General features: G+C 38.4%; 1 protein-coding gene across 2 annotated transcripts in view; it reads right to left on the reverse strand.

Moving 5' to 3' along the window:
• Positions 1-19036, reverse strand: part of SLC6A11 (solute carrier family 6 member 11) — a 92508-nt gene that overhangs the window by 32350 nt on the left and 41122 nt on the right. For both annotated transcript variants that reach the window (XM_040568426.1, XM_040568427.1), the window contains exon 7: positions 18214-18348. In XM_040568426.1, coding sequence (XP_040424360.1) covers positions 18214-18348 — 135 coding nt within the window. The remainder of the gene's footprint in view (positions 1-18213; positions 18349-19036) is intronic.

The following is a 19036-nucleotide window of genomic DNA, read 5'->3' on the forward strand; positions in this document are numbered from 1 at the left end:
GTCAGATCAGGCTGGCAAAGATGGCAGTTAAAAAAAGATGTGACACTAAGTTACCCTGACAAACAAGAATGATAGCTAATTGCAACGATGTATTTTATGAAAATTAAATGATGGGCAACATTTAATTACATTCAAAGTAATATACATGAGAAAAAGCAATTCTGATTTGACATATGGGCTCTTAACTGATAATTTTGATTTGGAAGCAATATGTTAAGAGTGTAATAATAATAAAAGAGTTATGTTAGACAGTTCCATCGTAGCAGTGGTCAATAAAGCAAATTAAGTGATGGGCACTATTAAGGAAGTAATACAAGGAACACTAAGGTCAAGAATAGAATTATACGACTGAATAAATCCATCATTTGCCCACCTCTTGAATACTCCATCCAGTTCTCACTATAGTCTACTCACAAAGTTCCAAAATAATTGGAAAGGGTTAAGAAGAAGATGAAACACACAATGAAAAATAGCTTTTTATTTTGTGGTATGTATAACCCACACATTCAGACAGGCTAGTTGACAACAGTCTGGAAGGTCCCAGGGCACAAGTTCACCACAATTCAGCTATGTGACCTTAAGTCCAACAGTACCCTGGCTAAGCATTGGGAAGAGCCTTACCAACAGGTGAAGGGAGATGGGTGATCCTTTCTCTCTGCCAAGTACCGTTGGGACATAGAGATTGCTGTGTCCAGTGCTGGACTCCCAGTAAAGAGACACATAGACTTACTGTGTGAGTCCAGTGAAGGGCCACAAAGATGATTAAGGGTCTATGGCTTAAAACATACAAGCAGAGGCCAAGACAGCTGGGACTGTACAGCCTGGAGATGAGAAGACCTGGGTGATTGTATCAATGTGTATAAACACCTGATGGGGAGGAAGTAAAGAAGAGGAAACCAGGCTCTTCCCAGTGGTGCCCAAGAAAAGGTCAAAGAGGCACTGAACAAAAACTGAAACACAGGGCATTCCTTACGAAAAAACATTTTACTGCAAGGGTGGTCAAACACTGTAAGAAGTCAGCCTGAGAGACTGTGGACTCTCCATCCTTGGAGATGTTCAAAACCCAACCAGACATGGCTCTGAACAACCTGTTGAAGTTGTTTTGGGCAGGGAGGCTGGACAAGAAGATCTCTTGAAGTACCTTCCAGCCTCAACTATTCTGAGATTCCAATTGAGTTGGGTAAGACATTTTCCGGAACAGAAGTGACTGAGTTGGGATGTCAGAGCAGTTTAACAAGTCATGAATGACGAGGAAAGAATAAGTAGGGATCTTATGTTCACTGTTACTATCAATGCAAGAAATTTTGAATCATCAGAGGAAATCTGTAGGAATAGGAAGGATGGAAGGAAGAAGGAGAGGAGGTAGCTCTTACTGATAGAGTGAGCAGACCTGTGGAACTGGTTGCCAAGAGAGGCTGTGAATGCTAAGTTTTCATGGGCTGTAGGGAAGATCGGAAAACTACATGGAAGGGAAATCCACTGAGAATTTCTGAGCATAAAAAGCCACATGGAGCTCAGAAAATCACCTGAGTTGATAATACTTGCATGTCCAAAGAATTCAAGGGACAAATATTGCGTATTCCACTTGGAATCTTCTTATGTCTACTGCTGGGGACCGCATACTGGGCTACAGGTTCTTTGCATATTATCTTATATACTTTCAAGTAAATAATATATTGCCTTTCTTCCCTGCTGTCCAGCAGGCTTAGAAGAAGCTCTCATTAGAGATCTGCAAGGCTGCTTTGTATGCTTCCTTAAACACCCCCTGTACTGCAGAAGAAATTATCTGCTTTCCATTTTACCGACTAACATTATCTAGTTGTTTCCTCACATGAAGAGAACCTTTCTCTGGTTCTCTTCATCTCTCACCTGATATTGCAGGTACCCAAACAAGGACTGTTATGTTTCTATATCTGCACAACTTCCGGCACAATTTTTCCCACCAATCCATGAAAGGGATTGTGAAAATTATGAACAATTTCTATGAAAGTATTAAAGATACAAATTAATCATGAATCTGTAGCAGTCAGCCACTGGTGTGTGATTTTCTGTTCACATAAACATGTTCTGACTAGCTGGCATAAACTTCCTGCATAGGGGCACAGGAAACTGCACCTGCAGGATGGACACCCCAGCACAGGGAACTTGCCAACATTGCTGGACAGAATTTATCCAGCAGAAACATGCTCAAACTGCAGGTTATATGTGGGCTCTTGTGTTCAGCAGTTCACAATTGACCTACCCATAATGAATTGAATGAATTTATAATTTTGGCCTAAACATCCTCTGGTACTGAGTTCCACTACTTAATTATCCATTCTGTGTTTTTCTAAACGCACTGCAACTCCATTTTGACAGCCTTTCACCAAGTCCAAGGCAGGGTTCCAGCAGTATGACCTCCTGAGTTACTGGCAGACTGCCCCACAAAACAGGGAATGGTGCCTTGGCTGCAGAACTAGGAAGGCTATACTCTAATTTCAGGTCTAATAATGTGTAAAGCTTCCCCCTGCCCAAAAAGAAAAAAGGGGGGAAGACTGTTTCCTATATACTGCCCTGTAGAGTTACCACTGCTTTTTAATGAGCAGACCAGTGTTCTAAGGAGCATAATGAATGAGATAATTATCTGAAAAGCCACTGTAACTATTTAATTGTCTACAATACCCACCAAAACTGCGGTCCAGCTTGCAGCTAATATCTGAATACCTCTACTATAGTCAATTTGTTTGGAAAACTATTTATTGACTAAAGACCAAATGGAAAGGTGAATGGAAATGCTTTTAAAAACTGAAAACAAACAGGAATGTCTCTAGAATGTCAACTAAAAAACATATTTAATAAACCAATTAAAGTTGCCAAGTGACAAATATCATTGTTACACAAATAAATGCTTAACTGGAAACAGCATTGATTTCACACTGCCCATATAATAATCTAAACATTGCCCTTCACTAGCATAATGAAACCTGAATGTTGAGGCAGAAAAAATAAGAAAGAAACAATTTAAAATTAATTACCTTTTTAAAATAGCAGAATTTTTTGGAGTTTCTCAAAACACTGAGAACTGAAATCTTGTGCAACGCACTCCTTAAATATTGGCACTGATAATATAGGTCAACAACTCACAATAAAGTGTATAATTCTATTACAACTTAATCATGTTTTAGTCACTCAGCCTTCAACAAAGCTATAGATGTGGAAAATCTCATTCTAGCTTGATAAAAAATTGCCCCTGAAAACTAAGAAAAGCCATACAGTTAATCTGAAACATTTTAAATCCTGTTTTCATTTGAGAACTGTCATTTTCTGTTTAATACAACTTAAGACAATAAACGCAAAGGATTCAAATGACTATCAAGACAGCCCAACAAAAATATTCTTCGTCTCACTTCAGCTACCTATGTACTTATTATAAATATGGACATAAATACACGTTTGGATATAAATATGTAAAATATATATTCAATCAGTGCAAGCGTAGCCCAGTGTCCTCTTCTAATTGCTGCCAAACCCAGATACTCAGGGAAGGATACAGCAAACATATACCAATCTTAGTCCAGTGAGTTAAGCTGTATCAAAAAGTTTTATAACTTTGTGTGTGGAAATGACTTGAGTATAACACCATGGAAATGCTCTCCTAAGGTGACTTTCTTTTTCCAGGGTCAGTGCAGGAAGCCCGGGAGTCCTACCACCTCTCTCACCCCTGCCACGTACCTTCTGGCCAGTGCTGCTGCCAGTGCTTGCTCAGCCTTTTGGCTGCACGTCACCAGTAACCCACAGGCTTTAAACCGCATTGCTCTGATGTTTGGTGCCCTGTTTGCTGTCATTTGTACAATCACATTCAAACAATTGGATAAAAATATTTGTAATGTAAATGTAGAAGACAAGCAACAGGAGTCAGCCAAGAATCCACAGAACTGTTTGCATGACAGCCCAACAAAGCACATAGAAATGAAAAGCCAGTAAATGTCTTCAAGCAACAATTAAGGCTAAATGGATTCATGACCACTGTCTACAGGAAACTGAGTTAAAACGAAAGGTTACATATTACTCATCTCTCTCAGTCAAAACAGAAAAGCTATTCTAGGAAGCAAGAGTAAGAATCCAAAGTTACTTCACAGCTAAACCTTCAGAATATCAACTCTGTAGAAGCACTGCCCAGCTTTAAATGGTTTCAGCTTTACTCAGTTACTTCCTCAGTGAGCGTATGCACCCAAAACCACATATATTTATTCACCGAGGTCTTGAAGAGTCCATATTCATAGAAACGTTTTTCGCCCTTAACCTCTTGAATTGATGACAAAATTATGATGAAATACTTATGAACAATATTTTTGATCAATACTGAGCAAGCAATGGTCATTAACTCTGTCATTTTATAGAAGGATAGAATAACTAATTAAGGCTTTAAATTCATCTGTCCCCATACTCTTTAACTTGTACACACATCGTAAGTCTCCAATGCTAAATGTAATGGCCAGCTGAAGATGGGAAGTCACATATTGTCTGCAACAGACATCAAGCACTGCTATCAAGGGTATATGACCATGACTCCCAGGAAGGAGTTTGGTCTGGTGCAGAGGGGTAGGTAGATGAGCCACTGACTTGTTCTGTGGACTGGGACAAATCTGAGTCTGTGGATGAAGAGTAGAGCCGTAGCTCTGCAGCTGGCAGGGGACCACTGCAATGATGCAAACATGATAATTTGGTATGTACCATCTCAGAGTCTGAGAGTTTATTACTTATGAATGGTAACTGGAATCTGCTTGGAACTGGACAAGAAATCCTGGCATCCGCCCATGGTTATGTGCCAAGTATCTCTGAGACTCCTCTAGCAAGCTTAGAGGACCAACATAGCCAACCAATCTCAGATCTCAATAATTTATTTATTTATTTTTAAAAGGCCATTTTGGGTTTTCTGGAATTATTCTGCATTACAGGAAGTCACTGAGACTCCACCTGACAGTCTGACAGTTTGAAGAGTATTAGATCACTAGAAGCTATAAATCCTACTCATAACACTGAGCTACGTAAGGGGCTCAACAGTTTTAAAAATCAGTTCCCTAGATAATTTTCGTAAATAAATGTAAGAGCGGAGGAAGAAAATAAAGTAATAGATCACATTAGTTTTAGACCTTCAGGCAGACACTTGTTATCACTTCCCTGTGACAGAGTTGCCCTGGAGAAGTTAATTTGGAAAACAAACATTGTACTGCTGATATCCGAGGGTTACTTTAAATGCTTTTCTGAAATGCTCAAAGAACTGTTCTGTTATTTTGCCTCACATCCAGCCAGGAGCATGGAGTGATGCATAAGTCATTCCAAACCAAAAACATCTTCAATGTTGTGCTTGTCCCTCAGAATCACCTGTACGTTTCTCTTCCTTCTGAAGGGTAATTTGCTTTTGTTTGATACCTCCAGTCTACAGTGCTCAATACATTATGATGGAAAGAAGACAAAAAGGACCATGTTTTTGTTTATTTCTTCCTCTTTCCCACTTGTTGCTAGTCTTTTTCTCTTTGACCCTATATTTTGGCAATCCACACCACTTCTACTTGCACCTGTATGACTCTGAAGCTAAAGCCAAAATCTAAGATACTTTATATAATAATAAATAAATAAAAAAGAAAGAAAATCCCTCAGTCTAAAATAGAGAAATATTAATATTTTACTATTTGGAGTTGTGCTTGGCAGAGTCATTTCTTTAACAAGTTACTTATTTAGTGACTATGCCTTTTGCCTTAATCTTTTTGTGACAAAAACTACTGAAAATCTGCCATGGAGTTATATAAGTACAAAAGTACAGGTATTAGTGACATACCAGTACTGAAAATCATTGCCTAGTCAGGCTGAAAACACCAAGGAGAGTAGATTAGTCCCTATATTATTTCATCTCTGCCTCATTCACTCAAGCTGAGACACCTGTCTCTGGACTGGACACAAGACTGTGGTCATTCCAAGAGCACTACAGAAACAGCACAAAAAGGAACCTTCTCATAAGCAGGAGAAGGAAAAGTCTGATTCAGGCAGTTGGTGACTGAGTTACGTTTCCAAGACACCTTCCTCTCTCCACCATTTGAAAAGCAGGAACCTTACTTACACATTAGTTTTATACCTGCGGTTAAATATGGTGTCTCTGGACCACCTTAACTAGTTTGTTGTGGCTGCCATGATACGGAACAAATCATTTTAGTTTTCAATCCCTAATCATGCTTCACATTTCTCGCATTCCTCGATAGGACAGTAACTCCCTGTAGGCTAGTGTCCCAGCTATACCTTTTTCAGGCAAAGACAGTGAGTTAACTGCTGCAATCATTTACCACCGATGTTCTGCTCACCTTCACGGATGGATAAACAACTGCATCTAGACCTCCAGGCTGGGAAAGTGCCTGCTCTCACTACACCTTTTCATGAACATCCCTCAGAGTCACCATGTTGTTTTATTATTTTACACAGAGGGATTTAGAGTATTTTAAAAGCATGAGTTGTGTTTAGAGTGACAGGAACTGTATACCCAAGTGCAATATTTTAGTAAACAAGCCACTCAACATTCACCAAAATTTTGTTATGAGCCTAGTCTTTTTTTCTTTTCTTTTCTTTCTTTTTTTTTTTTTTTTTTTTTTTTAAGAGAGAACTGGGCAATGAAAAACCTTTCATTTACAACACAGAATTGGCAGAAATTTTTAGTAAAACAAAGTTCAATTAAAAAACAAAAAACAAAGCACTAGAATAAAAAAAATGCAGTTGAGGATTTGTATTCAGGATCCGCACTTCTTAAAGCTCACATTCAGGGAGCTACTGAAGGTGTTGTCTTTGTTTGATCAAATATTAAATTCTGCAGAAGAATGAAGATTTAATTTGTATTATTTGTAAATTATGTCAAATATTAAAAGAATCTGGTCAAAGTCTGAAGTTTATTTTGAGAATTCAAATATTATTTCCCTATTTTAAATAAAGCAGATGATTTTTAATTCCTAAACAAGATTTCATTTCAAAATGTAATGATAGCAAAAAGACTTAATGAAAATACTTCTTTAAAATAAAAACTCTTCTTAAAGTTCTGGTCTGTGTGAAATATTTTGTGATTTACTCTGCCAAGTTACCAATATGTGAACACAGACTGAAGTACAAAATCACCAGGAACCAGATTCTGCCTCCAATTCCAGATAAATTCAGCTGTGCTTTCTTGATTCAAATGTTCTCTGAAAGGTTCATATGGGTTGAAAATAAACAAACAAACGAAAGATCAGTGAACTTTTATCCCAAACTGCATCAACATCTGATGATTTCCTGCCAAGTTTGTAACAAATTTACGCAATGCATTTATTGCCTCTGTGATAAGCAAATTCTTTCTTTCCTGTCCTTATTTACAGTCCTAAACTGTAGTAGTAGTGTTTGGTTGTCAATTGAGTAATAAAACACATCATTGCCTCTGTTCTTCTGAAGGAATACAATATATTTGCAGCCAGCATTTTGGTGCAAATGGCCACAGAATTCACAGTTTATCTGAGCCTCCGTGTTTAAAGTACATGTCTACAAACACCCATATGGGAAAATATGGTAACATACGGCAATCTACACAGTTAACGAAGATCTGTTTAAAAATATTAGTGAGCTTTGCAGGACTTCCTATATTACAAAATGTTCTGTCATTTAACACAGGAATAAATGTATGTCTTAAGAGACTTACTTCATAGAAAAGAATTTGAACAGTGTCACCAAGTTATGAAATGCGTCACAACAGTCTGAAGTCAAGAAGACATGCTGACCATCCCATCCTGTCATTTATCTTCACGGGAAACTTAGATGATATATTTTATTTTATATTTTATTATATAAAATACAGCATTTTATTTATATACGTATATAAACACTTTAAAATGCATAGGGAAGAAGCAATTATGCAATACTAAGTAAAGTAGTTGACAACCAACATTGCTTCAATGGCCTACACGAAAACAATACTAATAAAAAGAGGAATTGCTTTATCTGTAAGGAAAGAATAATCAGAAATTTTGCATAGATATTTGGAGTAGAGAGCATCAGAAAGCCACAGCTGCAAACATACACATCTCCTCATTTTTCCAATTTGCTCTCCTGGATCTGGACCCTTGCTGTGAGCTGCTTGGCAGCTGGTGACGATCACAATGGGAGAGGCAGCTCATTTTCCCACATACACTCAGGCAATGTGCCAGCAGCTGGCATCAGCTGTCTCCCACCTTCCCTCTCCTTGCCTGTTCTCTGCCACTTCTTTTCATCTTTCCTGCACTGCCCTTGCAAATAAACCGCACATGTACGCACAAGCGTCATACAAAATACATGCTCATGGAAAAGCATGGTAGGAAGAGGGAAGAGCAGCAGCAAAGCACATCTAGTTGTAGGATGCACATGTAGCCATGGCCATGCAGAGCCCCATGGCTCAGTGCGGTCCCCAACCATCTTATGTACTGACCTGGGGAAAGGTATCTTTTCTGTTCCTTCCTTTCTGCCTTCCGCCTCACTTTGTATTTCTATTAATTCAGAGAATACCCGCAGACATGAACCGCAGTACCAATCTCAGCTGGGACACTGCTGAGGAAAAATGCATGTGAAACCCAGCTCCTTGTAGTGTAAAATCCTTAGTTACAGACCTTTCCAGGCTCACGGTCAACCCCTAGAGCGTGGTAACTCTGCAATGACAGTTTGTGGGTGTGCGCAATACATGTTAGCCATTACCATTTCTCAGGTCTGCAGGACCTTGCCCAGCCTTCCCTTTGTTGGATTGTTCTGAGAATTCAACTTTTTTTCCTGTTCTAGGATGGAGATAAAAAGAATCTCAGGAATGTATAGGGGGTGAGAAAGTACACATTGTACTGCTCTTGAAAGAATAATGTTTAAGGGCACTTTTTTTTTTTTTTTTTTAAATCAGTAAATGACATTTTTTCTGCAAGCTGAAAGTCATTCCACTGGTATAGTGGTATTTCTCTTTTTCCTCTCATTCTTCTGGAATGTCTTCAAGGATTAACCAAAAATCCTGTCGCAATTTTTTAAATAGTTAAATATTTCTAGTGCCTCTCTTTATATGGCATCATATACCCACTGGTAGCTGTCCCACAGATGGTGCAAAAATCTTCATTTGCTTCCCTTACTGATTATCCTCACCATGCACAAGGTCCCTTGTTACAATTCCCTTATTACCATCCATACCTCATTCTGTATTTTTGTACCAATTTTTAATTTCTCCTGTAACAAATTAAATTTTATCAACAGCTTTTCTCTTGCTGGGGGACTTGAACTCCAGAGCAGCTGACGGGCTGCACTCATTGATAGCATTAGCAGTTCTTTAAGTGTTCCTGAGAATGTACATTAACTTAAGCACAAAATGGCTCTTTGGGTTTATCTAGGTTTTTTTTGGGGTGCCATCATTGTAAACTGAAAATTTCTGTTATGGTAACACACTGAGCGAGCTAACGCTTGGATCCTGTCTCCCTCCAGTGGCATATCCCACTAGCCATGAGGTCTAATATAAAAGTGCAGTTTGAGCTTCCCTGAAAGTCGGATGATGTCTCTCCATTGCCAAGGTTGCTAAGGGGCTGCAGGGATAGCTGGGAGAGATTCCAGGTGGCCTAGAGGCCCTAAGGAAATTACAAAATGACCCCATTCTTTCAACAAGTCTCTTCAAAATGCCAAAACCTGCTGTTGCCTGTTCAGCTTGCTGTTGTTTGTGTAGCAACAGCAAGAAACACAAGGAAGAACTGGGGGGGGAGGGGGGCAGAGACAAACTGGTTGCTCAGAGCTTGAAATAACTCTCCAAAGCCATAGCTGGACTTCTGAAACCCCATTTGCTACACACAAAATTATAGTCACAATATTATGCTGTTGAAATAACAGAGCTGTATATTGAGGCACGAAGCTACATCCCAGTCACTCATTTACACCAACAGTTAGCAATGATTTATCCAAGTTAGAGTTTGCCTTTCCCACCACATACTTGGATATATCTACAATCTTTGCACAATGTAGTGACTTGTGTGTGAATACCAAGCTGTTCCATATGCACTGCAGAGGGCAATTATTTTGTCAAAGGAGAAGACCCTGAGTGTATTCTCCCCATGCATTTTGAAATGTATGTGCCCAATCGCTGCAGTGCAGCTTGACCGCAAGACAGCAGTAAGTACACGTCTTTCGTCAGGGGAAATGAAATGTGCTCCCAGGCTTGCCTTCAGCCCTTCTTTGGAGCAACTGGGAATAGACTCCCAGAAGTGATTTATGGCTTAGCTAAACATCTCTGTTCTTTCAGCAAGAATGCTGCATTTTAGCGATTTGTTAGTCCTGCTATTCTTTAAAACCACATAAATAATTTGTAGGCAAAAGCCAAAGAACATAGTAAAATGAAATAGTTTCTCATTACACAGATTATAAACTGCATTGTAGGACAAAATGTTTCTAAACATCATACCAGCTTATGTCCTCTGCTTATGTTACAATTTAAAATCTCAGTTATTTGTAATGATATTTATAATGTAGTGCAAACAGCAGACTTTCGTTGAGAAGAATCAATTATTCTTAAAGTTTCAATTTAAAAAGTTGGGGCAGGTGTTTATTACTTAACGGGAACATGAGAGCCTCACAACTGCAGCAATATATTTTTTTTTCCTTTTGTAAAAAGAATGGTTTGAAATTTAGATTTCATATCAAATAAACAAAGGTTGTTTGTTCAAAAACACACATCAGGGTTGGAGTTGTATACATAGTAAATTAATCTAAGGATTTTCATACCTACAAGCCTTGCACAAACTTCCGGAATTTCATTCCTCTTTTTTACATTTACTACAGCTCACAGCTGTGTGCATCATAACTGCCTGGTTCAGAAAGTGAATACCTAATGAAGCAAACCAGACAGAGGATGGGAAGGAAGTGGCAGGAAAATAAAGTAAATCCCATAGTTGTTAAGAGAACAGCATGGGTGTGATAGGAACTAGACATCCTCCTCTTCTCATTACTACAATTTTTTCCCAACTATCTCCCTGAGAAAAAAAAAGTGGCTGCACAAGCCCTTCTAACAATGAAAAATGCAGCAAATGGCTGAAGGTATTACTAGACTCAGTGGTATTAAAAGGCTGGGAACATTTAAGACAGGTGACCTGCCTCTGAACCTTTTTTTTCTACATATCATTTTTAAAAACTAGGCTGACCACACTCTACTGAACGCATTGTGTCAAGCATATTTCTCACTAGACTACAAGTTTCTCACTTGTCACACTTCAAATGGATAAAAGCATCAAGAACTTATCCATCAGTTAGACATAATTTCAGTGCCAACAAATAGAAATTTTTTGCTTTAGTTCTAAAGATTAATATGCTTAGACAGCTACAATGCAGTTCTGAAATCCACTGCTCAGGAATTCATACAGGTTCCTTGGTTTTCAGAGCATGAAACTACACGAAAATGAAATCACTATTTATTCTACAGTTTTGTTTAAAAACAAACATACAAAAAAAAAAAGCAGCCTTAGACCTCTGTTTAGATGAAACAGTTGCCCCCACTTTTAAAGCTGAGTACTTTTAATTCTGCCTTTGAAAACATAGGCTTCATTTGGCCTCAAGATGGCGATGCGATTGTGAGAGTTGCAAGGCTGCACGAACTAACGGGGAATTAATCGGGGTTATTTTTATTTCTGCTAAAGAGAGAGCTTGATAAAGAATCAGAATGGCATTACTGCTGCAGCTCTTACTGCTGAAAATTCTGAATTTTTAAACAATGGAAATCAAAAGTTAAGGAAAGGCAAGTTCTTAAATATTTTTCCAGGTTGAATAGAACAGAAGTTAATGAAATATTACCTATACACCTAGATAGTATTCTCAGAACTCTCTCACACACTTGCATATTATATGTAGTCTAATTGTATAGGAGTTGTGAACATTTTTGGTGATTTGCATATTTTTTAAAAAAACTAATTGCAATTACATGCTCAAAAATTAATAGCTAGGAAAAGAAACATGCAAACTGCAATTTGGGGAGCAAAAATAATATTTTATTTTGTATTTATTCTAAGTGCGTTTCTACTGAAAAAATGCATTTTCTCTACAACATATATCCAATTTACTAAAACGTTCTTTTTCTCTATAAACACAGAGCATGAAAACAGCCAAAGTTCCACACAGGAAAATACAGGTTAAAAAAGAAGTTTTTGAGACAGAGGGCAGCGTAAGAGTCATCTTTGTGCTATGAGCCTTATCGCCTTATCTAGCTTAAAGGTGATTTTTTTATTTTTTATTTTTTTCTGGTTCATTGCTATATTCATTGCTATAATAGAATCATAGAACAGCTTGGGTTGGAAGGAACCTTAAAGCCCACCCAGTCCCGACCCCCTGCCAAGGACAGGGCCCCCTCCCACCAGCCCAGGCTGCCCCCAGCCCCATCCAGCCTGGCCTTGGGCACTGCCAGGGATGGGGCAGCCACAGCTCCTCAGGGCAGCCTGGGCCAGGGCGTCACCGCCCTCTGAGGGAAGAATTTCTTATATCTGATCTAAATCCAGCCTCTGTTAGTTTCAAACTGTTACCCCTTGTCCTGTCCGTACAGCCCCTGCCAGAGTCCCTCCCCAACTTTCCTGCAGCCCTCTTTAGGTACCAGAAGGCCGCTATAAGGCCTTGCCAGAGTCTTCTCCATGCTGAACAACCCCAACTCCCTCAGCCTGGCTTCACAAGAGAGGTGCTCCAGCCTTGTGGTTTCCTCTGGACTTGCTTGTACAGGTCCAAGAGGTCCTATGCATTCATGTTGTGGTACACTAGAACATTTTAGACCATTTTGCATGCTTATGAACATATAACATATACATATAACAGCTGTAGCTATTTGCTCTAATAGCAGCTAGAGATATTTCCCTAAAAAAAAAATACCAGTGTGACTACTGTATTTATTCTAGAATGAGAAAGTGGACATACAAGGTCCATAGAACTCAACAAGATGCACCCAAAAGTGCATTGCAAGGATGCTTTCTCTTATCTTTGAAAGGTCATAACAATTGGAGGAAGTTCACGATGCCTGGAGAAATACAAGCTTTATACTCATTTTCAAGAGGGCAGGAAAGAAGATCCAGTGAGGTACAATCCAGTCAACCAAACCTCAGTGCCAGGGAAAGTTATGGAAAAAGTCCTCTTGGAAGTCTTTTTCAAATTGATTGGAAAACTGGCTGGACTGCCGGCTCAAAGAATCATGATGCAAAGTGCAACTGGTTGACTGTTATTAGTGATGCCTCTGAGTGATCAGTACAGGAACTAACACTATTTAACATATTGCCTTGTTAACAGTTTGGCTGACAGGATAGTGCGCTCTCTCAGCACACTGGTGGATGATGATAAATTGGGGAGAGTGATCTACGGCCTGGCAGGGAAGGCTGGGATTCAGAGGGATATCAAAAATCTGAAAAAATAGGTGAGAGCAACCTCATGAAATACAAAAAAGCAAATGCAAAGTCCTTCACCTGGGACAAAATCACCCTATGCAGCCACATAGACTGGGTACAAACCGGTTCAAAAACTGGACCTGGGGCTCCTGAAGAAGAACAAGTCAGATATGAGTCAGCAGAGTGCCTTCAACCAACAAATTCAATTGCATCCTGTCCTGTATTAGCAAGAGTCTATACAACAGGCTGAGGGAAGTGATTCATCCCCTCTATTTGGCACTTGTGAGAATGTGAAGTACTGTAACAACTTCCACGTAGAAGAACAAGTTCAGTGGATGGCCAGTTAAGGGAACTGGAGAACATTACAGATGACAAAGACTGGATTTGCCCAAACTCAGAAAGATAAAGCTAAGAAATCTGGTTGCCCTGTTCCCTTGCTGCATGGAAGAAAAAACAGACAAGAGTCAAACTCCTGAGAAACAGAGTAAGAGCACAGACGCAGGAGAACAGGCACTAGGCATTATGTTGAAACATGCGAAATTATGTTTAAAAGAAAATTCTGATTAAAAGAAAAAAAGTCACCGAGAAGGTGGTCAAACACTGGAACAAGTTGTGGGATTTCTGTTCACTGAGTTCAAAACTTACCCAGACCGTACCCTGAGTAACCTTATCAGGTTGGCCCTGCTTTGGGCACAGCACTGGCTGAGGCAACCTCGGGAGGTCTCATCCAAGCCCTGTTATTCTATCATTCCACGCTTGGTAACAATTTGTTTCTTGGGGTTTATGAGGTGGGGAGTAACGTGGTACTGTTCATTAGTGTATATGACCATTATGGGGGAAAAAAAAGTTATTGTTAGACTACTTAGATCTATTTAAAGATAAAATCATGCTGAATGTTAGACTTTTAAAAAATAAAAAGTCAGTGTTTTTATTGTAGGCAAACTTGTCAAACTATTTCTTTTATTCTAACGTAAGTCACTGTCCTCTTCCTTTCTTTCTAATCCTAATTCCCCATCCAATATCATTTTTTTCCCCATAACTTAGTCTCCTGTCATGACAAAATTAAGTGTAACTGGAACAAGGACACAACCAAAGTACTAGAGGTCCTCTCTGAAAGACAACTTTTTTTTAAATCACCTGTTGTTTTTATCTTTTGTCTCTGTCTTTCAGAGAAGACACAGACATCAGAGAGTAGAGGGGCACGCAAGAGTACAGTCACAGCTACCTAACAACTGAACTCACGCAGCCGAACTACTAGAGGTGCATTGTGGAAATATTTCTGCCATCAGAAATTTTAATGCAACATTCACACTTTCCTACTGCAAATAAAAGATCAGAGAAATTTAAAATCGATCCTAACCATGATGGCTCAGATTTTCCTGTGCCTTTTATGTAATTTGCTCTGTCATTCATTTATCATGCTTAACATTCATGTGAGCTTATATCAGAGATAAAGTACAACTGGCATTCCTTCCACATGGAAATGCATTCTAGTGTGCAATCCAGTCCCAAAACCCAGGGCAATTAAATTTGTTCAAGATTTTGGTAAGCACTGACTGTTCAGAGAAGACCGCAACCCTAAATATGTTGGCATGCTCATACCTACAAAAGATATAAATAATATTTCAATTAAAATAATATTTTCTGTTGTTGTTTAAATATAAAGCAGTAACTCAGCCAGTTATTAGCATACAAGCACAAAATAAACAAGGCTTTATTTTTATTTCCTTCCTCATTTTAAGAATCCACTGCTGCAGCTGGGATTAAATTTACCATATAGTTATACCCTAATCCATCAAACTTATGTCTGCTACTCCCTAACAAAGAGTTTTAAATCTCTTCAGTGCATAAATGTTAGGAAAATCCCATTATTGAGAATCAAACCTTTTCTCCAAAAAAAAAAGTAATCACTTAGCAGTGAGTACCACACACACAAGCACTATTACATATTAAGTGACTTGAATCTGTTGAGAGACAACCAGAACGATATCCTGAGTCAGACTTGCACACAAAAAGCATAACAATCCTGTTAACTTTTCAAAATACTTCTTTTGTGTGAGTTGTAGCTCAGGAAAGACCCCATATTTAAGCTATGAACAGCAGCTATATCTTCTAGATCGGGGGGTAGAGGGACATATTTCAAGCCAATTTGAACGTGGGGCTACAGAGACCTCACAGCTGGTGAAACAAAGCATTACTGAAGCTAAAATACAGTACTCCACGATTATAATGAAAAGTGTTTGGCGTGAGCCCTACAGACAAAAGATGGCATTTTCAAACCAAGATAAAACACATGTATTATTGCTTTGATATTGTGGAGTAAATCAAACAAACAAGAGTGAAGATGAAAACTGGAAGCACAAATATCAAGGTTATTTCAGATGTCCCCTACTTGCTCCTTGACAAAAACCTCCAGAACAAATTCAGAAGAGGCTTGTGGGATGGTTTTGTTTTTGATACAAAAAATCATGTTTTTGAACATTAGTAAGTTCTACTTTTCCATAGAACAGAAATGTGTGTGTATAGTTACATTATCACTATTTTACTATTAAAAGTTGCAATAAAGCTGAAGCAATTCCATTTTGACTTTTTTTTTTTTTTAAATAAATTGATTTGTGCCATTTTTTTTCTCAGTTTTACTTTAAAGATTGAGAAGCGAAACTTTCCTTATTTGTTGAAAAGTGACTATAGGCCCTACACATAGGTCAGAAATCTTTCTTGAAATATTCTGCCAGAATTGATTAGTCTCAACAAAACATTTCAACTTCAGTGAAACAGGTTTTTTTCTTTTCAACATAAAAATAATGCTCTAAAAACATTTCACCACCCATATTACAAATAGGCAATCTCTATTATCTCTATTATTGTTCACAACCCCTATTGTGGCCCATTCTATTTCAGCTTCTTTTCCACAAAAATGAGCCGAATCTTTAAAATACTGAATGTTGTAAGTATGGAAATGCATTGGGCAAAGACACATTGAAATGGAGAAAAAAATGTTGGCTTGTTAAAACAAAACATTAAGCCTTCCCAAAAGATGTTCTCGTATCAGCTGAGCTGTATGTGTGGGACCAACAGATATACTCACACGTGTCTTAACAGCTTTGTACTTCACAGCCTCCTTTGGAGTAATACTAGGTGCTTTGGAAATTGTCATGGCAACAATGTATTTCTTTACAAATGGAAATAGTATAGTAAATAGGCATATAAAAACCCCTTATAACCTGACAATAATGTAGCTTAAGCTTGCATGACCTCCTTCATTGAAGGACAGAAGCAAGGGTGACAGTAGCATGTGAAAAATCCATATACAGAGCAAAATCCTGTTTAAAGGCCTCACACACAACAGTAGACAAATGAAGGAAGCGACATTTGAGCAGCAGGACCACCTCCTGCTCTCGTTAAGTTGACGGACTTCACAGGTGGACGAACCATCATGGTGCAGTACAAGAAGAGAGTACTCAGCACTTCGGTACCTTGAGTTGTCAGAACGACACTGCAGAGTGAAGCCCTAGTTAAAACTGAACATGAAGTATGCCATCCATGCTCTCAGGTACATGTATGACAGTCACATTTCTTGCTTCTGCTGAGTTAAAACATATTGGGTTCATCTGAAATTGGCCTGCCTTGCTGAGTTTACTAGAGCCTGAGTCTATTTTATGTTGCAAAAAATAAATGGGAGCTTGTCAGAGAATCCTACTGTTTTTTTTTCTGTTACTGTGCTAATTTCACACGTGCACTGTAGACACCTCTAAGCAAGATTAAGGCTAGCTGTTACAAAGCCATGACATATAACTGTCGATCTAACTCCATTTCCACAGCTCTTTTTACCTCTCATCTATGCTGGCATACAATGGTGGAAACACCATGGAGCCCAAAAGTAGCAACACGATTACATTTGCATCTGAAATTTTCTGTATTTTAAACGCATCTTTTCTTTCTAGCCCTTTTTTTTCCCTTTTGTAGAAATATTAGTTGTTAAAGGTGACCTTTACATGAGACAATTGTTTTAGAAGCTTCAGGGAAATAACCTGAAAGGTTTCCTGTATCGTCATCTGCAAAAAAGCACTTCTGCTAGCACATTTTCAGTAACCAGAAGTGAGTACTTAAAAAAAAATAATTTTGACAAATATTCCCACACTTTCTCTTTTATCTCCATCTCAGGATCCATTTAATATTACAACAGGCTTAGGAGTAACACTGTCTAATATCTTTTAGATTGTCAAACCAGATAAGCAAAGTGCTATTTGCAACTTCACAAGCTCTTACAGAGAGCTCTTACAGAGTGTGTGTCATTTTCCCTCTTTGATATCAATGAATGATATATAATAACTATTTTATTGTACTAATCTGTCACTGAAAAAAATCAACCCAGTATTTCCATGTTCAACTCTACTCTGGAAGTAACTAAAAAAATGGAGACTTCCGCTTCAAAGGCCATAATCATCTGAATGACTAATTTCTATACTACTCTTCATTAAGATTTCAAATTGGAACGGGGACAGAAAGGTACAATTCTAAAATGAGTAAGGCTTAGTTAAAATTGTTGTCTTTGAAACCAGTAGCAATGCTCTTGCCCCAAAGTGGCAGAAGAAGCACTGCAACAGAACACTTCTGAAAATTCTGATTTATCAGCCAAGGTACTTCTCTACTGAAAGAATATGTTCCAACAGCTGTAACTACTGATGGTTTTAAAGCCCTATCCACAATTCCAGATCTCTAACAATGAACAACTATCCAGCAATCGTCTACATTCAGAATTTAAAATCAAGAAACTCTTGCAGTTTTTCACAGTCAGGGAGGAAAATAAACACATGAACCATGATCCTACCTGTGGGTCAGAGAGTCGAGAAAGGTCAGGGTACAAGTAGAATTTTATCCCCTCAGAAGCACCCGGCAGTGTTACTCCTCGAATCAGAAGAATCATCAGCATGATATAGGGAAACGTAGCTGTTACATATACAACCTAGCAAGAAGTAGTAATCATTAGAAAAATATTTTCTTACAAGTGCAACAAAGAGCATCCTCTATTTTGCTATAACATTAGAAGCAAACAAAAAACAAACAACAACAAAAAAACACAACAACACAATTAAATCCTTTTCTGGAGGGAAAGGGGCTTTTGACACCCTTGTTTTCACACAGGTGAATTTTGTCCTCCAGCCATATTACCTTCTTGTAAGGAAAGGTCAACACTTTTTTAGAGAGAGACTGTGAAGTTCTCTAAGTATATTATTTACTCTTGGTTTGTGACAGGTGACTAGCCACTATACTATAGTGTACATATGCACTATACCATGTACTATTCCGAACACTGATACAAGGAAACTGAATGTAATAGCAGATAACTCATTGCATAATCTTATATGTTTTGCATAGCAGCATCTGCAGTGAACTCTCAGTCACCTAGTAATTACTAAGCTGGCATCTCATAAAACTATTTTGCCTGCATGTCCATGCTTGAGTAAAAAGTATTTAATTAAGCCTAAAGGTTAAATACTACGTATATCCCCTGGCAATTTGCTATATTACCTTTATCATACAAAGCACCTTAAGGCAGGATTTCTTAAGTGCTCAAACCCAGCAATTTCTATTTTCACAAAGACAGATTTTTTCAGAAATCAGTATACTTTGCACATGGAGAGCAACTGAAC

This window comes from Cygnus olor, chromosome 10 (assembly GCF_009769625.2).
Source record: "Cygnus olor isolate bCygOlo1 chromosome 10, bCygOlo1.pri.v2, whole genome shotgun sequence".
Lineage (NCBI taxonomy): Eukaryota > Metazoa > Chordata > Aves > Anseriformes > Anatidae > Cygnus > Cygnus olor.